Genomic DNA, 24,807 nt, shown 5'->3' on the forward strand with positions numbered 1-24,807 from the left:
AGGAGACCATTCGTGCCATCTGCTTTATCCCCTTATGAGACAGGTAAACAAAAGTAATTAAATTTAAGAAAGAGGTGTCTCCATCAAGTGTGGAGGGAGTAGGGGTAAAGGGAAGGATGGAAAGGAGAGAGGAAATGGCCATGTTGAAATACCCATCACAGCCCATTTGACGAGAAGTGTCTGTGGAAACTACTTACATTCCTTAGATAGTTTCTGATTTGGTTGTTTTCTCTTTTTTTCTTTCTTTTTTTTTCCCCCTCCTTTTCCTTTTCCTTTTAAGTAAGCAATTAGTTCTGTCCTTTTGGCTAGTGGTAATGGTTGCTTAAGGCTGACAAGACACCCACTGGTTTCATTCCACTGTTTTTGTTTTTCAAGATAGTCTTTCAAGCCACTCAGAATTTCTTTTTTTAGTTCTTTGCTTGTGGCTTAGCTGCCTGGAGTGTGTTCATAGCAACCCCTGGGGACCCTGTTCCAAATTCAGTGACCCCTGGTGGTTGCGGAGGAACACTTCTCAGTGTGCTCTGAGAAGCCACTTAGCCTTTTCTCTGCAGTGGTAATGACATAGAATATGTCTCCCCTAGTAGGAGTTGGCATGTTTTCTACAGACGTTCTCAGGTGCTTTGATCATAAACAGTTTTGCAAAAATCAGATTCCAGTCTTTAAGGACCAAGGCAAAAACTTCTTGAGATGATGGGGGTGGGGGGGCAGGTATCTAGAGCTGGAGTGTTTAATATGGTAGCCATAAGCCACATGTGGCAATTAAATTTTTTTTAATCTCCTTTTAGAGATGGGGTGTCACTCTATTGCCCAGGCTGGAGTGCAGTGATGCAATCATAGCTCACTGCAATCTCAAACTCCTGGGCTCAATCCTCCTGCCTCAGCCTCTCAAGTGGCTGGGACAACAGGTATGCACCACCACACCTGGCTGGGGTTTTTTTTGTTTTTTTTTTTTTAATTTTTTAGAGACAGGGTCTCGCTATGTTGTGCAGTCTGGTCTCGAACTCCTGGCTTCAAGCAATCTTCCCTCCTCAGCCTCCCAAAGTTCTAGGCTTACTGGCGTCAGCCACCACACATGGCCTTAAATTTTAGTGATTAAAATTAATACAGCTAAAACTTCAGTTCCACTGTCCCACCAGCCACAGGTGAAGGGCACAGTAGCCACACTGCATTGGTCAGTACATGTATAGAATGTGTCGTCCACCATCACAGAATGTTACATTGGGCCTTTGGACATTAACATGAGAACCTTCTCTGGGGCCTTACTGATGCTTTCATTCCTTGGTTTTGGTATAAACCAAGAAGCAAGTACCAACAGGGATGTGTCTTCTCTGTGATCCCGTGATGAGAGTGTCCAGTGGCTGGTATTTTATCACTGTGTCGTTCTTCCTCACTAGGCAACCATAGTAAAGTAAGCAAGTCACATACCATTAGATGATGTAGGCAATCAAAAAGAGCATCCTAAGTAAATACGGAGTAATACCAATAATAATAATTATTATTATTATTATCAGTTGCTATGGTCATTATTATTATTGTTGTCAGGAATGAGACAGAAAGACTAGAGATAAAGGATGCTGGGCCAGGTCAGCTTCAGAATCCTCAAGTGTGTGGTCTTCCTAAATGTGTGCTCTTTTATTCATGGGTTGACCTTGTGAAGTCTGATTACAGCGTTACTTCATTTTGATAACTTTGAATCCTGAAAGCGATATGAAGAAAACAGGCAAAGCTGACTTTGAACAGTATGGCCTTACGAAAGGACAGAGCTTTGGCTACCTAGCTTACCTGTTTGTGTGTTGAGAGAACAGAACCTTTACTCTGGGCTCAAAAACAAGCTCAATGGGGAAGGAGTCAAGAATCCTGATGTTCTAAAATACTCAGATGTTACAAATGGCGGCTCCTCCTTCAAATGTAAGTGGTAAAATCATTAACAACTCACTGGGGCTGTTGTGACGCAGATTAGGCCATTGAGTAAACTGCATTAGAGTGGGAGCCCAGAGCTGTGATTCGCTGTGGGTGTGCACATGAGAAGATCAAGTGAAGTGCAGGTGGGTATGGTGGGTGGATGGTTTACGGAGAAATGAAAGAAAATCATTGATGAGTGAACTTACTTATAATGGGCTTGATTTTTGACAGTGGGTTAGTGGTGACTCTGAATTAAAAAGAAACTCTCTGAGCTCAAAAGATCAGGTGGGACCAATGGCAGCAAATAGCCCAGACGTTGGATCGGCGTTAGACTGACTTGCCTCCGTGAAGAGGGCGCTGTGGCGTGGCTGGGTGACAGCCTCGGCAAATACAGATAGGGCTGCTCGGACTCTGGACTGTGAGAGATAATCAAAGACCAGGAACAGTTTGGCTAAAAGAAAGCCAATAGTCAAGGAATAATTTCACCTGGAAAAGGAAAGGATAGAGACCTCTTTCCTACGTTTTAAGAAAGTAGGAAAACATCTCTGGCTTTGTAGAAAAGACAATAGCAGAGAGAAGCTCTTACCCTTTTTTTTTCTGCAAATCATGATTGGTTGAGTTCCCCAGCAGTGCGTGGGTTGATAATGAAGGGGCAGAATGATAATAAGTCTTCCTCAATAGCAAAACCTTCATGAAAGCTGGCATGCCGAAAATCAACACTAGGTAGACTCCTGCAAAGACCAGGCCTGAAACCTCAAATGTCCACAAAATAGTCTATTGTAAACCTTGAGAACATCCTGCTGAGTTCATCCGGAGTCAATGTTTCCCTTAACTGGTTGTTAATTTGAGGACCTTAGCAGAGATAGACTGACCTTGGGAGGCTAGCTGAGGGCTGACTCATGTTTTAAGCATGACTATACAAGGAGACTACATCTCCTGCAGCACTAAATATTCTTTCAGATGGTTGTTCTAGTAGGAGGGCAAGATGCTAGCCAGGAGATGTGTGTGTTGGACAGATGGTGTGTTTGGCTTTGCGATAGCCAGCGGGATCAAGCTGGTGATTTATTTCAAGGTTTGGTAAGGTGTAGACACAACCGATTCCATTGCTGTTGGGCCAGCTGCAGTCACGTGTCCACCTGACACTTACGCAGCTGAAGCCAGATGCAGCCGTAAATCGCCAGGTGAAATATCAAGAGACCCTTTCTAGAGACAGCAGCAGGTTAAAATGCTGAACGGCCCTGTCCTCTGCACTTCCTCTTCACCCTTTTGAACTTGTGTTGTTCATTCCCATGCGGTTGTTTTCCCTGTATCATTGGCAACAACAGATGTTTTGAGTCAAGGACCCAGAAAAGTGCCTCTCAAATATGTCAGGTCCAGGAGGAGAGGGACTGTGTCTCTGGGACATTATTTCTTCATTCTCTTTCAGCAACCGAACGTATTTCCTTTCCATTGTCTTTTTGTTGGAAGCTATCCATTGCCGGCATCACCGCTATCAGCTACAGGAACAAGAAGGCAGCTTCCAGCAGGCAGGGCCAGTTCTTAGCCAGTCACTTGTCATGTTTAGGCAATCTCTTGATAATCCAAAGGGTTTTCCTTAAGGTCCAAGTAAATCAATAAAGTAGCCCCCCTCCCATGCCATGCCAACCCTTTTCTCTGTCAAGTAAGCAGCAGCCAAGGGATGTTTAGAACTTCTTCCATGTTTGGCGTTGGCGGGCCATAAATTGGGATATTCCGGAAGAGCAAACTTTAGTTGCAGCACGTGTATGTGTGGATGCCGTGACTTAAAAGAGCCAAAGCATCGAGCTGGGAAGAGGGGTCAGTGGAAACTCACCACTGGAGCGAATGGCCTGGACAGTAGACATTCAAAGGGGCAAGGGTTATGTTTCCTGGGGAAGCAAAGACTGAGGGTCTTAATTCTTCACAAGTTAAAATGTCTCCAAGTCAGAGGACAGAGACCGTCTGTGCTGCATCAGAGACAGGAGGAGGAAATGTACCTAAACAACAGAAGGAAAACTGAAAACTGAATTTAAGAAGTTCCTGACAGTTAGGGCTGTGACCCAGAAAACACATTGCTGACATGGCCTATGCAAACCCCTCCTCTAGAGAATGTAAAGCAAAGGGTGGACAGTGTTCTCAGGGATATCTTTGGCATAGTTCCTCTGGGAGCCCAGCCTGGTGTGCTCTAAGTGGTTGCTTAAGGTCCCACTCTTGTTCCAGGATCGTGTAGTATTTTATTTCATTTACTGTCAGATGGACACAAAAGACATGGGGCCAGCTGGTGTCTGGGGTCAGGGCAGATCTGGGGAGCCAGAGAGCATATTTGCTGTCCTCGGGCCAAGCCATACTTCTTTTTGAGTCTTGGATTGGCCTTCCCAGGTTATTGGTGATCTTCTACCCTTTTTCCTTCCGAATAAAATAAAGTCAAGTGTAAGTGGTGGTGTGTATAGTGACAGTAGTAGCAATAGTAACTTTTAGTGAGCTTACTGTGTCCCTGCTACTGTGAAAAGCACTTTATATAGCCCGTTCCATTTACTCTTCCCCACAACCCTATGCAGTAATACTGCTATTATATCCATTTTACAGATGGGAAGGCTGAGGCTCTAAAAGGTTAGTGAGCATTCGCCTAGGATTCCAACCCAGATGAGAGCTCATGCTGTGGTAGGTTTACTCAGTCCAGTTAGGGTTCAAATCCCATTTCCACCACTCTTCACCAGTGGTCTGGGACACAAGACTTCAATTCTCTGAGCCTCAGTTTCCTTTTTGGTAAAAAATGGAGAAAATGCTACTTATTTCACAGGGAACGTGATGTAAGATAGGTGGAGAGAGCCCCCAGGGCGGTCTCTTACCCCTGCTTTTTCCTCCACTTCCTGGGGCTTCTCTGGGTCTGAGCCATTCCTTCATGATGTCCCTGGTTCTAATCAAGCCGCTCTCAGTGACAGGCGTTTTGCAGCTCAGCATCTCTCTGACTGATGTCTACTGCTAATTCCTTAAATTTACATATCATCTTTCTTCCCTGGAGCTCATAGCACTTAACAGACAAGTGGGGCACAAATGATTTAACTAAGTGAAATCCAGGGGCCTGCTTGTCTGCAGACTCCACACACTGGTGGATTAGCTCAGATGTCAGCACTGAATTATGATCCTTCAGCTGCTCGCGCTTAGCACGCCACCGGCATTAACTCCCTGGTCTTGCGGTGGTCCTTTAAATCACGCATAGTGATTATCATCTTATTGTGAGAAGGAGAGGGGACGGGGCGGGGGGAGACACCAGAGGGGAGGGGAGGGACCCTACCTGGGGGTGCTGGAAGGGGAAGTCCCTGAAACCTCTGGCCCCATTGGGCCTGGAGTTTTAGTAACAGGATGGGTAAATAGAACAAACCCAGACAAAATCCACTCAACCAGTTCTTCACACCTCCACACACATTTAACTTACCAAATTCTAACCATAATTCCTTGATTTCCCTGCCGCTTAAGAATGTACATTCACATAAGTGGCAGTATTTCTGCCAAGCAATTTTCAGGCAGCAAGTGGGTCTTATTCGTGAAACTGTGAAGGAAGAAGGCTGAATAGCAAGTCTCTGAAATCTGGTTTCCTTTATATGAGGTGGAAACAGTAAAAGCTTGGAAATTACCAGGAAGGTGGGAGCATTTGAGGGGTTCTCGCTGGTGTCTCAGTGGGCTGGGTGCTTCCCCAGGCACCCATGGAATTCGCCATGGCATCATTGGCTGACTTCACCTTTGAAAGGGCTGTTGGCTCAGGCGGGTAGAGGGAATTGAGAAGGGATTATTTAAATCTGAGGGATTACGAGAGGCTAGCTGATTCTCCCTCTGTCCTCGTTTCCAATGGATAGCCTCATAACATTCTTTGTGTCTGTCATTCATTCATTCATTCATTCACAGGAACAACGTCTTCTTGAGGAGTGGCACCTATATAGCACGATCCTAGGGGTAGAGGGAAGAAGCAGCGTTAAACCTTATATGTGTAAGACCAGAATTTTGCAATCTAACTGGAGTGATAAGAAAAATACAAGAAACAGTTAAATTAACAATGCCGGGCTGTGGGTAGTTACCTATTGAAATCCATGGAAAATGGCCTGAAGTCCTTTCAGAAATAAGGTAAAATCGTCAGTACAGTCAATAAATGCTAGAGCTGTTGAGAGAAGAGGGGAGTTAATGTTGTGTGTGCCAGAATGCTTAGAAGAATTAGCAAAAAGAGATAAGATAGGTTGGGGTGGGGGGTGAGCAAGGAATTACAGGTAAGAGGAAAAAAGGCAGCAACGAGCCCAGCGGGGAAGCCAGTTTGCCTCAAACAGAGCGTGATTGATTGCAAGGACTTGGGGCAAGGTACCCGCCGAGCAGCTGAAATAAAGAGCTTACAGCAGGAAGGTGGAAAAGCCACCGTCAAGCCTGGGCGCTACCATTTCTGTAGCCTCTCTACCCTGCACAAATCACTTTCACGCTTCTGAGCCTCAGTTTCTTCACGTGCAAACTAAGCTTAGGAAGTCCCAGCTCACAAGCATATAGCAGGGATAAAATGAAATAATGCACGTGGATGTGCTTGTAACCTCTAAAGCATTATGCAAATGAGTTCTAATTATTATCATTAATAGCGGTAGTAATAAGATCTGATGCGGGAAGCATAGGTTTCGAGATCATGGAGGGTCTGGTTTGGCGTCGGTGTCTCCTCCCTCAGCAGAACAGCATCATTAACATTCTCTTCTGTAGACAGATGCCTTTCAGTTGCCTGAGCTGATTTTGGCCTTACGGAGGTCACATGTTGGGTGATTGAGGAGGCACACACTGGAATCCCCCATAGGCATTCTGTGCTGGTCTCATTTGACTTCAGGGGAAGGTAGCCTCTAAAGCAATCATCCCAGAGAGTCTACAGGAAGGGGCTCAGGGGAACCAGAGAGCGGGGCAAGGCAGCTGGCAAGTCGAGGAGGAAGAAGCTGTTCTGGGCCACTAATGAGAGGTCTGTCACAGGTTCAGCTCTCACCTAGAAAGATGATGTCCGCAGGATAACGGCAGCAAACCAGTGGTCCAGGGAGTGTTGTGTTGATTCAGGACTCTGGAGTCCTAGCCTTTCCCACAGGATGTTCACTGTCACTGTTGAGTAAGAAAGCTCTGAGCACACATCCCCGATTAACATGGCATCACATGAACACAGTCCTAAGGTGTCTGATGTGCCCACATTCCGCAGTGGGTATACGGTGAAAAGTGCCCCTGCCATCTTGCAGAAGTGTTCGGCATAAGATGCCCCTGTTTCAGGGCCAAAACGAGATAGTGAGATTTGCTCCTCAAATGCCACCTTGCTCTCTCTACCAGTGGCCACAGTGGTCCCACACGAGTTGGATTTGCAGGTGCAGATACCTGCACCTGTGTCATGCAAGGCATGAGAACCCGGTCTTCCCCATAAGTGTCTGATGAATTTAAAACCAATCGGCCAAAAGGGCCATTCTCCAAACGTTTGGATTAGTGAACCCTCACTTTCCCAGAACATATATATTCTCTGCTAAACCCATAGACTTTGTTAATGACAATGACAGCACCTTTATCATCGGAGCTGTGTGTGCCTGGCCGTCTGGGAAAGGCCACACCCAGGCCTCCCCAGGGTAGATAGGAAAGAGAATGGTGTGTCAGGGCCCCTGAATTACCCTACTCAGCTGCCACCCCCATTCTGCTTGAAGTTGACACTGGGCTTCTGAGTCACAGCCGCCAGAGCCCAGGTGTAGCACTGATGGAGACAGAAGGTTTTAAATGTCTTTCATTTGGACAGTGCCCAGCCAAGACTGCAAAGGCTTCAAGCATAAACTACATGGCTAGAGTCACCCTCCAATCTAGCAACCACCTCATCCCCTGTAAACTGTTCCCTTATAATTCAGTACGTTCTACCGCATTGGCTGTTTGGGTAAGCCAATGACAAATAAGACGTGGGTCTGGCCTCATAGGATCCAGGGGGAGAAGAACACATGCACGACCAGCCAGGACATGAGGCCGGCCGGCTGTGCCAGGGGCAACATATGAGAGAGGCAGAAAGCAAGTGACTCGAGAGGGCTTCAGGAGGACACAGCATTTGAATCAAGGCTCTGAAGGAGGCTTAAGAAAAGGACACAGGGCCTGGAGAACACGGACATGAGTAAACCAAAGACACCCAAACTCCAGTCCCAAGTTTCCCCTGAAGGGGCCACAGCTGCAAACCGATGTCTTTCCCAAGCATTTACCAAGAACCTCTGGATTTGTTTCCCACAGATGACAGGAATTTCCTGCGGCTGCAGAGTGACAGCGGAAGAGAGGGGCAGTATGCGCGGCTCATCAGCCCGCCGGTCCACCTGCCCCGAAGCCCCGTGTGCATGGAGTTCCAGTACCAGGCCACGGGCGGCCGCGGGGTGGCGCTGCAGGTGGTGCGGGAAGCCAGCCAGGAGAGCAAGCTGCTCTGGGTCATCCGCGAGGACCAGGGCGGCGAGTGGAAGCACGGGCGGATCATCTTGCCCAGCTACGACCTGGAGTATCAGGTGGGGTGGTGAACGGAGCTGGGTGCGGAGCTCCAGGGGATCTTGTGATGCCTATTTCACTGTTTCAGAGGGCCGCCCATTCATCATTAGGGGACGTGCTTAAGCGCTGCTGTTTTCATTGTGTTTCCCCCGTTGCCATGGCAACTAAATGACACTCTTATTTGTTATTCAGAATGTGCCTATCTCTACACCCAGACTTGGTTCTTTGTTCCTCCTATTGCCTTTTATATTGCTGAAATCTTCTCCAACAAATGTTTCTTCTTTCCATTTTATTTTAGATTGCTATCAGGTAGGCTGACAAAGGGACACAAAGCCAGGGAAATAAACACAAACAAACCCTCCACACAGGGAAGAGGGAGGCCTGTGGAGCCCCCCTGAACCAAATCCCAGTGCCAGGAGGAAATTGGAATAACCTCCCAGACCTGTCCCGGGAGTGTGAGCACAGGAAGGGGAGCAGGCGCTCTGCAAGCTCAGTGGCCCGCAGACCTGAGACAGTCCTAACGGAGTGGTTTCTCACTCAACAGCTCTGGGATCTGAGTTCTATTATCTCTGTCCCACAGCGCAGGAGGCTGAGGCACAGGTGGGTGCACACAGCCGTGGCTGCAGCTTGGGTAGGAGTAGGCGCACTGTGGAAGCGGTGACCGAGAACCAGCCACGGCATTAACCTTCTCCTCCCCAGGCGAGGAGCAGCAACAGATGGCTGGTAGGACAGCCAGCCGCTCACCCGGCTTGCCAGAGGACGTGTGCTGGTGTGCAGGGAGAGCGTGGGGAGGGCGAGAATGAGGGCTGACTGAAGACCGCAGAGCACTTCTGTGTGCAGCCTGCGGTCACTCTCCCTTGAGGTCGTAAGGTGTCCTGAGACCTTCCCCACCCCTGCCTGGGATCCCACTTTTAAACCTTAATGCGTTGTTTTGCAAGTACCTGTTTGCATTTGTGTCTCACCTACTAGAGTGAGCTTCTCTGGACAGAGGTCTCATCTTACTAGGTTTTGTTACTATCCCTGTGCCTAGCACATAGTAGGTGCTCTGTAAACCACTGGTGAAAAACAAATCCTTTTCCTCCTATTTGTAATAATGGAGCCCTAAGGTAACTTATAATAAAAGGCCGGAAAGCAGTGTTACCCATGAGTCAATCCAAATCTGTGTGCTATGTTTCTCACATTACCCCCACCTGCTCTTGTCCTCTGAGTTTTCCAATACCTCAATTGGGCATTTGGAAGATTTATGAGAAAGGAACCTCAAAAATAGCTGGAGAAATTTCAACCCTCCTTGAAACATGCCCTGATTGTGGTCCTTTTAATCAATATATTTTAGTTACTGGACAACAAGATCCATCACCTTGCTATATTTTCTTATTCCTTCAAATATGCATTTGATTTGAACAAACTCATTTTAAATTAAGATTTTCAAGAGCTATAGCCATGTGGTCAACAGATGTGTACCAGGTGCAATAACACACACACACACGCGCACATACACACACACACACACACACACACATACATGGTAAGCTGAAGTTAACAGAAAATTGAAAATCTTTGCACTGTTTGGACCAGGAGGCTCAGTTAACCTATCTTGTTTTTTCGGCTTCTAGATTGTGTTCGAGGGAGTGATAGGGAAAGGACGTTCGGGAGAGATTGCCATTGATGATATTCGGATAAGCACTGATGTCCCGCTGGAGAACTGCATGGGTATGTGAATATCTGTCTCTTTCAAATAACACACCAAGGGCTGGGATATACAAGAGGAGGCTGCATGCCATTTTCCAACATAATTGTCACCCAGGGGGTGGGGCAGTGACAGTCTGTGCAGGAGGCGAGGTGTGGGTGTAGTTATATCTGAGGCTGAGTTCAGGGTAGGAGCGGGTGAGACAAGAGGAAGCCTTCTATCCCTGTTCCCAATCAGAAATAGACGCACACTAAGTGCGTGGAGATTCAGGGTGGCAAGACCCCAACGTCAAACTCCAGCTTTTAGTAAAGAAAATGCTAGAGGACCAGAGCAACTGCCAGTCAAAATTACACGCTGGAAAGTTTTGATGGATTTAATGGAAGCCTTCCCTGATGAGCACGAATAGTACATAAGTTAGATAAAAGTGATAACACAGTTACCTGAGTAGTTCTTTTACATGAATGAATTGCAGGGCAAACTATGGCATATGAAAAAAAAAAAGATTTCAGACTTTACTTTAAAACTAATACTTCTAACGCCCAAGGCCCCAGAGTCATGGTAGGATTAAACAGTGCAGGCCAGGTGACCAGCACAGGAAGGATACCATACCTGTTACCTTGGTCGGAAGTGCTGAGCAGACAGCCCAGCTGAGATGCACACATTTTACTCAGGGCCTCCCCTGGCAGAAGAGGTCACCTTGACCGTGTCCCATCAGAGCCATAGACATCCCCCAAAGCAAGAGGGCAATCCTGAGAAGGTGGGACCTGCCTGCAGCTGGCAGAGGGGCCATAATAACTCACCAAGTGCTTTTCTTGGCACACGAGTCCCGGGGGGTGGGGGGCGGTGTGCCTAGTGATGTCAGAAGCACCTGGGACTGCCCCTGTCCCTTCGGGCAGCTCTCAGGACCAGGCTTCTAGAGTAATCCCAGCTCTGAGAAAGTAATCAGTGGTAAGTGACTGATTACAATGCTTTGGGGACCCATTACTCTATGAAGGACTTTTTGTTCCAAAGCAACTTTGAGAATCTCCCCCCACCTACCTCACCCCCGTGATGATGATGTGTTAGACACAGTTTAGAACATGTGGAGGACGTGGGGCACTTTCCGTGGAATGTTACAGAAAAAAAAAAACCTAACGAAGTCTTCTTCATGATCACGTTTATCCAATTATTCACTCTATATTTACTCAATTATCTCTTCCCTTTATCTAACTCAAATTTTTTTGTTTCTTTTTCCCCCAGAACCCATCTCAGCTTTTACAGGTGAGAATTTTAAAGGTAAAAAAATATATATTTTTTTGCATGTCTTTTCCTTTCCCTGTGTGATGTGAATTTGGTGGCGGGAATAAATCTCCAAAGTTGGCAAATTTCTCGGGAGAATATAGACGCCGCACCTTCCCACCGCTAGATGGCACTAGCAACACCTGTAGATGCGGGGAAAGGGATTGAGATCCTCACTGTCTCTTGTTTAATTAAAGTTTAGAAACCTACAATAGAGACAAATAGGTTACAGATAAACCTTTCAGCCTTGCACTGTCCAACGGGGAGCAATGAGGCTGAAAATTCAGGAGTGGTGAGAAAGCAGAGGCTGTGGGAAGACTCAACCAAAAAAAAAAAAAAATATTAGCTGTAAATTAAAAGTGAAATGAGGTGGCAATGATTTATTTTAGCCTGAAGATGGTTTCTTTCCAGTTCCAGGGTACCAAGGCAGCGGTCTCAATTAACCCTCAGTGAGGGACAGTGGTGGGCGGTCTTGTGAGGAAAGAGAGTTAGGGAAGAGACACAGGAGTGACAGTCATAAGGAGGGAGAGTTGCCAAATTCAGGAGCTCGTGTCTGGTGCAGGGAGTCCGGAGTAGCATTCCGTGGCTGGAGTTAGAGCACTTTAAATGCAGGACTGAAAAACAAAAAAGGACATGTTTTCCCTAAGAAAGTAAATAGAGAACTGAACAAAAAGAGAATAATTTGGGATGCTTGCCTCACCCAGGAATAAAAAAGAACCGTGGGTGATAGTAATGTTTGTGCTGTCATAATACAGTGGGTTTTACATTTTGCCATCTTTGCAGTGCAGTTAGTTGGCACTGCTGAGGTCCCCACGCAGGTTTCTAATGCTAAACATTTAGGAGCCACTCCGAATGCCTCGCTGCAGTTGGCCTGCGTGAAAAACACACTGGGGGAGACTCACCCTCACCTAAGGACAAGGGCTATTCATGACGTGGTTGATGCCAACAATTGTGAGGGTCACTGTGCGCTGTCTGTCCTGGACAGGCCTAACCCTGTGGGTGACAGCATTTCAGAGATAAGGGCTGCCATTTTCATATCTGATGTCTAGACTCGCTATCTTCACTCTCATTAATCTGTCCAGCTCCCGGCTAGAAAAAGATGAATTCCTGGTTTGCCACCTAGCTGTGCTCCCTGGCTCCAAATCACCTTTTCTAATTCGCCGCTCACCACCCACAGCTCTTAGACGATCCCTGAGGAGCAAAGCTGCAGAATAGAGAGAGTGACGGCCCGACATAGGATGTATTTCCTTTCCTACCCCTCCTTGCCTCCCTGACCCCCGTGCCCACTCCCCACCCAGCAGTTTAAAGTAGTAAGAGCATCCGCGCACCCACATGGGTGCTCTCTGGGTGTGAGATTTATGTTAATGCAAATCCAAAGTATTGGAAGGAAAGCTGAGATCCAAACCGAACGACTTGGATTACAGCTGAATTCAAGTTGTAACCTTCAGGACCCCAGGTAATGCTTGTGTTGGTGAAGCGAAGCCTGCTTATGTTGTTTCACCTGACTCTCTTTGGGTTGTTGAGACTCAAAGCTCCCAGAAAGGCTGGTTAAAGACGTGCCGGCAGCTGCCGCAGACACCATTCTGTGCGCACCGTGTCGGGTCGTGATTGACAAGCACGGTGGCTAAGTGCTCCGCTTCCGTAAGAGAATAAACAGACCAGGGCACGTGCGCGCTCCTTGAAGCTGTGCTTACCATGAGGCTTCCCAGTGCAGGCGTGTTCTCTTGTAAAAAATGTATAAATAAAATCTCATCGGAGCAGCAGTGCTCATTTAGCCAAAATAAACACAGGGCTTAGTGACTTGAAGGTAAGAATTTGCAGTGTGCTCCCGGTGGGCCACTCGGAGGCCGAAGCAAAGGCAGTGCGCAAGTTGAACGGATCGGCCGGAATGGCCATGGCTGTTGTCTCAGAAAATGGCAAGCATCTTTGGAAGGAGGAAACCAAGTCTTGGAGAGACTTGGCCCAGGAACACAGAGCTGATTGCAGAATCGGAATTGGGAATGGGCAGTTGCTATCACACTGGCACGTTTTCCATGGAGCTCCGAGTTGGTAGCCAGAGAACCTAGCGCCAGGGGTCTCCTCTTCCCGGCTGAGACCTGTTTGACCTCAGCATGCAACTCTGTGTCTTGACTCCAGCAGTCTTGACTCTGTGTCTTTTCCATTTGGGAGAGGATGTATGTTCCATCTAACCTAGTGACTCATTCTGTTTCTCACCAGGTCAGGACAGCAGGAGCCCTCTCTGGGTCAGGGCGTAAAATCAGCCTTTTAACCAAAAAAAAAAAAAAAAAAAAAAAGGAAACAGAGAAATCAGGTTTGGGCAGGCAAGCTATGGAAAGTTGATGCTGAAACACTACTAACAATAGGCATTTACATTGTTAGTATGTTTTTTGAAGTGGAGTTGTTTTTCTTTTCCATTATAAATTGACCATGCAACAGAAGTAATCTCATTCTTTAGGAGAGATCAATGCATCCTAGGTAAATCTTTAGGGAAATGCAATAAGAGTGGCCTCTAGACCTGGACTTACTAGGTATTCTTGATCTTTTATATTTTGAAGTGTCTTTCATTTTCTGACTCCCATTGATTTCTTGCCATGCAACATTTTATTTCAATCACCCTGTGTTTTCTGCTTAGTATATATACTTAGGTTGTGTACCAGGGTGTGAGTCAGTAATGAAGGGACGCTGAGCAGAAAAAGAGGACTGTTTTGAGAAGGGAGACAGAGAAGAGAGAATGAATAAACTGTGTTGTCAAGTGACTTTTAAAAGGACCTCTTTTTGTTGTTGTTATGAGTCACGTTTTAAACAATGTAGCCTGGGTGTGCATTTCTTTCTTTTCTCTTCTAAAGCAGTGACTATAAACATGGTGCCGTCATGTATCTTTTTCTAGGATTTGAGCTTTAACAAATGAAAAACTGTGTGTTTAGGTAGGTAGGGGGAGGAAAAAAAAGAGCCGAAAAGTGGTGTAATTAAGGTGATGGATTATTTCCTCTTACCCAATACTTTCTTTTTCTCAATTAAAAAAAAGAATAATAAAGAAGCCAGTAAAAATATATAAAGCCCATAATCAGAGTTCTGTAGTTGTTGGCCAGGTGTGTATTTTTAGCAGCTCACCGTGGAGGCAAGAGTTTTGTTCATGTTAGAGGCTGTGGGCTTTGAACAAAGCAGGAGCAGGGAGACTGGGTCTGGTGCCCTACCTGTTAGAGACCCATGGAAATCCCAGGCAGGGTGCACCTACGGAAGGTGGGCGTTAGAAGGAAGGATTCAGAACTGCTGTCTTAACACTAACGGATGCTAAGAGCAACACCAGTATCTCCTGTAAATAGCTGTGAACGCAGATTTTATGTCTCAGACCATTTCTGAGGGCCAGGGGCCCCATCTCTTGGGTTTCATTACAGACCTCCACAGTTTTCATCTGGGTAAAACCAGGAGAAAGTGAACATCAAAGGCTGTCTCTTGGGCATGGAGGGAACAGTCTTAAGACAGGCCCATTTGGGGCCAATGCTGGCTGGCATTTGACTCTATGCCTCAGGCTTTATTTAAGCTCTGTCTATGTGGTGCCACCTAGCCAACTGTGCCATTTCACACCGCCATCCCTCCTTTCCCGCTTTCCCGTCCCACTCCCCACCCCTGTTGCCTGCGTCCCAGAGGCATGGTCCACCAGTGTCAGGTCCTCCATCCCAGGGCACAGGGCTTGGGCTTGGCCTCAGATTCCCTTTCTCCATGGATGCCCTTCCTCCCACCGCTCTCTCTGCTAGAAGTGCTTCTGAGATGCAGAGAGGGTTAAACGGTGTTCCTGAACGTAATCCTCCAAGGAAAGGGAGGGCCCGTTCCCTGCCAGGGCTCCAGATAGGCAGCTGTGGTGTGCGAATCCTCCTCCTTGTCCCTGCCCCCTGACGCCTCCAGCTGCCAGATCCAGCTAGGTGTTGCTGAGCAGGAAAGTGTGGAGATCAGATGTGTGAACCGGGTAACTGCTTGGCTGCCGCGCTTGCCCAGGGGGACACAGAGGCATTCGCTTGTGCACGCTGCCTCTCCTGCCACAGAGGCCTGACACGTCCCCTCCCCACAAGTTTACCATTAATCTCAACAGCTGCCGAGGTCGGTTTATCTAGGGGAGGAAGAAAATGTCTTTCACCAACTTCTTTCTCCAAGAATACAAAGAAGGAGACCTAGTTTAAAGAAAGTAACATAAGTGTCACCAAAAAGTTGCAAAATGTTGGACACTTCAGCCAGCTAGAGATCTGAATTCAGAGGCATTTTAGATCAATGTGGGAGGGATCCCCACGGTTTCTGCCAACTTACCAAAAACCTCCCAATGGCCCTCCCACCATCCACTGCTCATAAGGCAAATGGAAAGAGTCATTTCTCAGGGGTGCTTTGTACTTATATATCCTTTCTCCAAACAAATCCAAGGGCACGACCGCATTCTTCTGCTATCTTCTATAAACTTCTCTAGAGGAGCCAACCTTTTTTTTGTTTGTTTAATCTCATAACTTAAATAAACCTTTATCTGAAATGCCCCTTCAGCGGCACTTCATTTTCAACCTGTACAAAAAGGACCGCACGGACAGGCCAGGCCTAAAACAGTTCTCACGTGCAATGAGCCTTTTTCTTCTTTTTCCGAGAGAGAAGGCTCACCACGGGTCTTTCGGAACGCTTCTTTTGGAAACCTGAGCGACTCCTTCAGGTCTGGGTGGCATCTCGTAAAGGTAGTTGTAGGAGATGCTTTCTCTTTTCAATGATTCACTGAGAACCTCAGACAGGTTCAGGCAGAGTAGGAGGGAGGCAGAAAGGAAGAGAGCCGCTTCCTGCTCCAACTCTGCTTGGTTGGAGTGAGGGGTCTGCAAACTTCTTCTGTAAAAGCCAGCTAGTAAATATCTTAGGCTTTACAGGACATACAGTCTCTGTTGCAAGTACTGAGCTCTGCTGTCGTGGCACAAAGCAGCCGTAGGCAATATGTAAACAAATGAAGGTGGCTGTGTTCCAATAAAACTTTATTTACAAAAACAGGCAGTGGGCCAGATCTGACCCATAGGCTGTAGTGAGCTGACCCCTGGGTTAGGGCGCAGGCTAAGAATTAGTCCACCAGGTTCCAGTTCTGACTCTGCCACTGACTAGTGGTGTACAATTCCTCCGAGGGCTCTGGGCCATCTCTTGGGTTTCACTGTGTGCTCTGCCCTCCTCCTCAATTTTCATCTAAGTAAAACCAGGAGAAAAATCACTTATCCTCTCAAGTCCTCAAGTCCTTCCATCTCAGGGTCATGAGGAATAAACAAGATGAGTCATGCAAAGCCTATAGACCATCGGCTAACACACAGGAAATGCCCACTCATGGCAGTTACTGTTACAGCCACATTTCCCAGTTGCTTATTAATTCAGTAGCCCTATTTGCAAATAGGACTAGAAGGAAAATGACCTAATGTGTCATTTTTTTCCCTATTTTTTCCCATGTGCGGCTTCTCAGAATTTATTGTTTCCCAGAATTCAAATTCTTTGTGTTTGCGTTGCTTTTCTCCAGAGAGCTCAGAACTTTTACAGATGGGAGCCTGCTCAACCTTGCAAGTGCACTTGGAGTTATTGACTATTTAAATATCTGTTTCTCATTATCTCACACAATGGGAAAACCTTGTAGAGAATTGGGAGGGGGGTGGAAATTAATGAAAAATAGTTCAGGAATTGAAAGCATTTCCCATTGGGGAAAAACAAAGATACGTGAATAAGCAGTAGAATTTAGATCCATCAAAGGGAAAGTTCAGGTCAGCACATTACCAGCTCTGGGTAAGGCTGAATTCTCACCTGTGCTTTCTCCCATGTTAAGTGACCTAGCCCAGCCTTCTTTGTTGTAAAGCAATGGCCTGGCCACCCTACATGGCTGATGGGGCAAGTGGAGCTAAAATTGTGCAACTCACCAACCTGGGCACTGGGTGCAGGTGTCATCTGCCTAAAGTAGGCACCTTTTTCCAATTCCCTATAGAGGCTCTGTATGAGCTAGCAGAATCTCTAGCACTTTCTGAATATGACTTTTCCATGAAGTACCAGTGGGTTATCAACATTTCCCAGAGAGTCTGACCACTGGGCCAGAATGCATTCCTCCATCCACCTGACATCTGTCCATCTATCCATCCATCTGTCCTTCCAGACATCCATCTAGCATCATTGGATTGCTGCTGTTGTCTGGGAAGATGCCTTGGGTGGAAATTTCACCTCTATTGATTTATCACCTTCCTTTTCTCTAACTTGCAGACCACGGCCTCATTAGTATATAGCCCTCAAGGCTGGGACAGAGCCAGATTCCAAACCTGCACAATCTACCTGCCTTTGGGAGTTGCATCTCTTTAGCCAGAGAATGTTCCGAGAAACTTCTGGCCCCCAACTGCAAGTCAACTAAAAATTGCTTGTGAGGGATAAGGAAAGGGTTATCAGTCCTATCCTCTCTTTTCTAACCAACTTAACATTAAAAGCATTAATTCACATAGTTTTCTCATTTCTCCAAACGAATACCCAAGGGAAATGTTTAAGGAGCCGATCTAATGTCCCCAAATGGCTTTTGTCACTAAAGTTTACTACATGTTGATAATTTCAGGGTTGGGGAGCAAAGCTAGGAAAGGGGAAGAGGGTGTTATGCTAAAGTGCAGTTTGTCTTTTAAAGTAGAGCAGAATTCTGAGGGAATGGGTCTCTCTGGTTCTGAACATGGGACCCACATATTATGCCTTAACCTTCCTCCCTCAGGTCCCCTAGAGTCTCCCCCAGTGCCCCAACTTTGTCTCTATCACAAGAAACACTTGGAGTAACATTAACACTCCCTCCTTCCCCAGCCCCAGTACTTTAAGTCCTAGGTGGTGTATTCGATGTTGGAAACCAGCATTCTGGCTGAAGGAAAGCAACACTTCGAACTGGGACTATCTGGTGATGGAGGGAGTGTGGGTAGCTGTGATCTGCTTGATAAAAATGCGTGCTCCAGCCCTCGTGGTCTGGGCGGGTGCTTTGGATGGAAAGTTAATCCATGTGGATTTCTCACCTTCCTTTTCTCTGATGGGGGAGCGGTGGCCTCCCTAGAGGATGGCCCTCCCTAAAGAGGCAAACCCGAGCACACCCTTGGGGGAGAAGAGGGATGGCTCTGAGGAACTTCAGGCCCATCTCTGCACACGTTAGTGTTTGCTGTGCATTCTTGTGAGCTCACATGAAAATCCAACAGCAAGATGGTTGCCAGGCAGCAGTTACTCTTGGTGACCTGAATAATGAGTTGATACCAGTTCACTGTGACTTCCAAGCTGGCCATTTCAAGGAGCCGGGTCCAGCTCCTTGCTTTCTCTTCCTTTCCATTTCTATGCACAATTTCTAATATGGCCACAAATAAAAGAGAGAGAAAGAGAGACAGAGGGTCCTTTTATAGTAAAAGGTAGAAACAGTTTGGGGACGAAGAAAAAGAGAGTAGGCAGTAACGTGGGAGGTGGTGAAGATGTAGAAAGGTGCGTTTGGGAGATCCTGGAATTCTGGGCCCTTTCCACCCCAGGAGATGTGGATGTGGCTGTCAAGGTGTGTGTGGAGCAGCACATCCTTGTCAAAGCTCTTCCAGTATTGTGGGACTTGCGATCGCCCAAGAGGTATCGATGAACCTGCACCTTAGCGGACGGGAATTCCTAAAACTGGAGGAAGCAGTGATTAAGAGCCAGGAAATTGGGCAGGCTCTGAAAGATTTTCCAAGAAAAATGCTCTCATTTTTCTATCACTTCTGAGAAGACACAGGAAGGCCTGACCCGCCTCTCAGCTATTCCCCAAATCAAAGAGAGGAGTTCTGATGTTCAGGCTGCAGGAATTAGAGAACGCTGACTCAGAAATGAGAGTCTTAGCCTTAGTTCAGTGTTCATTCACCAAGCATTTAGTGAGTGCCTTCTTTGTGTTCACCCTTAGGCATGGATGAGAGCGAGTTCCTCTGCTTGAGGAGCTCTGAGTCTGGGTGGGGGCTGGGGTTATTGTGGAGGGGAGGCATGAAAATACCAACAAGCCCTATCTGCGTCTTGAGCGGAGGCACGCCCACAGTGTGGGACCCCCGATGCATGAAGAAGGCAGCAGCACCTCCCACCCGTGGCTCCACTCCCATGATTAAAGAGGACACATCTTTCTGGCTACCACCACTCGATGCGAGCAGCTAGGGAGGCATTTTTCATAGACAAAGCATACATCATTTTTCAGAAGTAAAGATCATGTCTGGTTTTGGCAAGCTCAAAAGCTCCTAGTCCTTTTCTGGTCCAGAGTCTCATCTGATGTAAATCTTTGGGAGAATCAAGTTGTAACACTGCTTTGCATCAAGTGGGACTCCAGCCAGTCTTTCCCTAGAGTTACCCTGGGCTTAAATCTACTACATCATCTCCATGGCAACCAGCAGCGGCCAGTGAACGTGGTTGCCTTCTCAATACTCTGCTAGCTTCTCCTCCCTGCTCTGTCTTTTCCATGATTAAGAATGATTTCCCTCCCTTTTCTCTCGCTTACTCTCTCACTCTCACTCTCACATACCCTCTATCATTTTGTGCTCACATTTTTTGTTGCAACTGCCCTTCCAATCTGCTCTTAAAGATCCTCCATCCAATTAAAAGAATGAAGATGCGTTAGTCATTACCTGACAGTGGTAATTGACCTGTTTAGACAAGACCAGGCTGATCTCAATGGGCACAGAAGCCTTGGCAAGCCAAAGTGGAATTTACCTTCAAGTCTAGCCAGCCTAATTAATACATCGTGTGAGAATGCTGGCCAGCCAAACCAAATATGATATTTCCACCCATTTGGGGAATCCGCCTTCCTGAATCCCAGAAGTCATTTCAACATCATTTACTTGTGTGTACTCGGGCATGTGCGTGCACATGTGCGTGTCTGTGTGTGTGTGTGTGTGTGTGTGTGAGAGAGAGAGAGAGAGAACTGTAACATTTCTCTATATTATAAAGTCATTGTGGTTAAACAGAAAGAAGAGAGATTTGTACTCAGATAGCTCTTGGCTGAATCCCATGCTTACTACTTACTAGCTGTATAACCACTGTCAATTTAACCTCTCTGGGTCTCTGTTTCCTCATCTGTAAAATGGGTCTGACAGTATCTACCTCGTAAGGGGGTGAGCAGGAACTAACAGCAATCGTTGAAAAGTGCTTGGCACGTGCTAGGGACTGAGTACCACCTAAGCACATCCCGTTCCCTGTATGTCCCAAAGCATGTGTGTGTTTCTTTCTCTTTTTTAAATTAAGTTTTGGATCAGTCTGCATGCTCTCAGCCTAGCAACACTCTTCTGTGTCTCTCCACCAGGGGGCACCCTCCCGCCAGGGACCGAGCCCACAGTGGACACGGTGCCCGTGCAGCCCATCCCAGCCTACTGGTATTACGTAATGGCCGCCGGGGGCGCCGTGCTGGTGCTGGTCTCCGTCGCGCTGGCCCTGGTGCTCCACTACCACCGGTTCCGCTATGCGGCCAAGAAGACCGATCACTCCATCACCTACAAAACCTCCCACTACACCAACGGGGCCCCTCTGGCGGTGGAGCCCACCCTAACCATTAAGCTAGAGCAAGACCGCGGCTCGCGCTGCTGAGGGCTGAAGCAAGAACAGCACCCAAAACAAACAAGAAAGACTGCAAACACGTTGCCTCAATTTTGCACTTTTTCCTCCTCGCCTAGTCTCTGTTGTGAACTCTCAGACATCTCTCTCCCGGGTCCCCAACCCTGAGCACTCTCAGCCATCCCAACCATCCTCCTTGGGTTCATTTTGGTTTTTCTTTTTTTCTTTTTCCTTTGGTTCTTTTTGTTGATTCCAAACCAACAAAACCCAATTCTAATGCTGCATCTTGGAATATAAGAAGAGACCCACCCCTAAGCACTTCACCACCCAAGGCTCTGCTGGTTTGTTCCAGAGACTGGTTCTCTTGTTTTTCCCCCTTGCCTTATCCCAACCTCCTCTCGGTGGGCAGTCTGCCAGGAGACTAGAGGGGAAACCTGGATCTGTGTGTCTGTACATAGTATACATTTGCACGTGTGAATAGCTCTGTGTGTGTGGGTGTGTGAGAGAGAGACTGGCTCATTGTTTGGGGGGAGTGTGTGGGTGTGTTCAGAGAGGGCCCCTTTAACTCTTGTGTTACTTCTCCTGGGGTACATTTTACAAGAAAATAATATACTGTACAAGTTTTGTTTACTTGGAGAAGAGATTGAAGCTTTTTGTTGCCTTATCTAGCTCTGGCTGGGTTTCTGTTGGCTGTCATTGTCATCTCCAGGTACCTAAAATAAATAGAGGCCATATGGAAAGCAATATGGCCTCCCCCATCCCTATCCCCATCCCCAACCTACCCGACGCAAAAGGAGGTTTCCCCAGCACACTCAGATGTGACCCCTTGTCCTGTCTCCTGGCGTCTTTGAAGTATCAAGACAACAGCCATTGGGTGTGAGTGGAGCCACCTCTCCTTCCGGCCCTGAAGCAAATCTGTCTCATGTTGCCTTATAAAAGAGAAGCTCATAATGAATGTTTAGCTTTTATCAGTTAAGTCCAATCTTGGAATAAGTCATAGAGAATAACGAATCTGGGACTGGTGTAGGAAAAGCAGAAGTCTGTTTAAGTTGAGAGCAGGAGAAGTTGAACAAGAGAAGGGAAGAGAAGGAAGAACGAAATGTTGTCTCCTCACCCCGGGGGTGGGGGTGGGGGTTTGTTGGGCCCAATTTGGGCTGGGGTTGAGTAAGAAGGTTGAAAACCGTATTCTTTGGTATTATGTTGGTCATTGTAATAGCATTTGTAAAATACGGAGGGGAAAAGGGATCATTTGCTTTCCTTTCATGATGTTAATGTGTGCCTGAATCTATAGCCACTAAAATGTACGGCTGCCCACCTGACTTATTTAAATATTATGAGAGAATAGAAAGTAATCATTTTTTAAATGCACCAGTGTGCTACCCCTCGAAGCATTCATGGCATATGGCAAGTAGACCCCTGTGGCTGGCCTGGGATGTGCGGATGTTGCTGCATCCTCAGAGAAGGTGTAATGAAGCTGCGTCCATTGCTCCTCATTTGTCCTGTCTAAGCAACTCAAGGAGAGGGATGTAAGAGAGAAATCACTAATGATACTGTGTCAAGTATGGATTAAATAATGAAGTCAATTTCATTGACAGAAAATGCATATTTTAAGATTCTCAGCGTACTAGGACTCAGCCTTGGGGGAGTTTTTCACCTTCCTGCTAGGAATCCCCAGGGGAGGCATAAAATTCTCCCCAAAGATGGTTGCCTGGGCGAAAAGCCTCCAGGTACCTTCTGAGAACAAAATACTAATGATTTTTTTCTTTCGGCTGCTGGGGAGAGAGACTTTCAGCATTCTTTCGGAATATCCAGATAGGTCCCTCCAGCACACACACTCAGCTTCCGCATCTGGTTCGTTTCATCCTCCTGAAAGGACGGTGCTCTCCCACTCTTATTCAGTTTCAAAGAGCTACTCTGTCTCGACCACAGCAGCCCTGCCAAGAAGAGAAAAGATGAAAGGCTAGAGCATGCGCTACCTTGAGATTTCAAGAAGTGTCCTACCCCAGCTGAAGATGGAGAAAGAAGCGGGGGAGGAGGGAGGCCAGCAGCCCAGGGTGCTATGTGATAACTAGCATGCCAGTCACTAAGGCTTTTATCTCAGCTGTCCACATTCCCACAGAATGACTGGCATTGCCACAGGTGCCCCACAAAGGTGTGGCATCAAGAAATTACACCTGGAAAATCTAGCCAGTGTGGCGACTGGCTGAGTCACCATATACCCTTGAGGTTTCCCCTTCTTTAAAAGAAGATGACAACAACTTTGTTAACTTTCTGTATCTTTATCTGATGCCCATGTGGCATCATCTTTATGTACATGCCACAGTGGAGAATTTGAGACTGCTCAAATCCTTGTGAATTCCATGATACACTTCAGCTGGGGATGTCTCTCTCTCTCTCTCTCTCTCTCTCTCTCTCTCTCTCTCTTTTTCTCTCCCTCCTCTGTCCACCCCCACCCAACCCCAGCAATTTTCTATCCAGGTACTGTGCTTAAAGGGTAGCTCTTCTGTAAAATGCCATGCTTTGCAGCTTTAAAAAACAAAATTCTGTATTTTGTGGAGGGAGGGAAGAGCTACTCTCTTCTAAGAAAAATAGACTGGACAAGTGAATGCACGCATGCATGTGTTTAGAGTTGCTTCTCAAAAGACAGTGAGGTGATAGCAACTATTAAAATACGAATGAATGAATGAATGAATGAGTTGAAGGCCTAGCTGGGGCTGACAAAGCTTTTGCCTTATTAGAGGTTTCATGTCAACACCTTCAGGAGGGAAGCCCTTATCTCTGGGGTAAAAATCCCTTTCTTGATGTTAAGCTAGCAACTACCATCACCTAATTGCTGGCAAAGGCAGAAAAAGGAAAAAAAAAAAAAAAACATAGCATTGCCATTGACAAAACAGGATGCTGAAGATAAAGTAAAATTGTCTTTTCCCTTGTTTCACATTTTTGGGATTAAAGCCAGAATTGAATAGGAAATCCAGTAAAATTCTGAGGTTGATAACCCATCTCTAAAAAGACCCTGTCTTTCAAATGAAATGAGCAGGCAAACACCTAAATAATCGAAAATTACCAAAGAACAACAACAAAACAAGAAAACCTAAAGATTTTTACTTCCTATTCTTATCCCTCTCCCCATTACTGTGACATCCTTGCATTGCTCAGTTGCCTGTGTGTCAAAATAACTTGTGGACGTTGGAAACTATTTGAAAATGTATTGTGTGGAATGTAATAAAATGATGATATTTTTATACAAACATCTGGGCTTTTTTTTCCCTTTGCCTGTGAGAACAAAGTTGAAATGTAGGCTTTTAACAAATTGATGTTTCCAAAGTTTACACATCGCCTCTGAGCTACAGGGCATTTCTGTGGGAGGTAGGTGGGTTTCCTCCTTGAGGCTGAATGCCAGCTTTTCCTTCTTTTTATTTTTATTGCTGCTTGTTAGGATTTTTATCCAATTTGTGCAGCTGAGCCAACTTTTATGATTGGTGTGGGATTTTGCAAACGTTGCTAAGTGCTAAATTGCTAAATGAGATTCCACAAAATTTCTCTTGATGGCAAATCCCTGGAGATTGGATTCTACTGTCAAAGGGCCCCACGGGGAGTGGGACCAGCTAAGCTGAATCATGTACTTAGCTCTACAGAGACAGAGCACTTCCTCTGGAGAAGTGGCGGTGACATCTTACCCCTCACCTATCAAATTAGTGCTCCCACGGGGACGTGGATCTCCAACTCAGGAGAGCTTTCCCAGACCTAACAGGAATGTGTGGCATGTTCAGGGCTCAGAGATGTTCTAGACTTCGTTTTGAGCCGGTAATGAAGATCATTGTTTGATGACTGTGGACCTGAAACTATCAGAGTGGAACATTTTACAAAAGCAACAATCCTATAAAAACTTCAAGGAAAGACACTTGGGGAAA

The 24,807-nt window shown here is 46.5% G+C and overlaps 1 protein-coding gene across 4 annotated transcripts in view; it reads left to right on the forward strand.

Annotated features, from left to right (window-relative positions):
* The window catches only part of NRP2 (neuropilin 2), a 111,740-nt gene that overhangs the window by 71,724 nt on the left and 15,209 nt on the right, over positions 1–24,807 (forward strand). For 2 of the 4 annotated variants that reach the window (XM_012661232.1, XM_012661234.1), the window contains exons 13-15: positions 8,152–8,414; positions 10,008–10,104; positions 11,321–11,356. In XM_012661232.1, coding sequence (XP_012516686.1) covers positions 8,152–8,414; positions 10,008–10,104; positions 11,321–11,356 — 396 coding nt within the window. Of the gene's footprint in view, positions 1–8,151; positions 8,415–10,007; positions 10,105–11,320; positions 11,357–20,648; positions 21,565–24,807 lie in introns of those variants that run through there. The other 2 variants (XM_012661235.1, XM_012661233.1) reach the window with 2 other exon arrangements.

This window comes from Propithecus coquereli, unplaced genomic scaffold (assembly GCF_000956105.1).
Source record: "Propithecus coquereli isolate 6110/MARCELLA unplaced genomic scaffold, Pcoq_1.0 Scaffold70, whole genome shotgun sequence".
Lineage (NCBI taxonomy): Eukaryota > Metazoa > Chordata > Mammalia > Primates > Indriidae > Propithecus > Propithecus coquereli.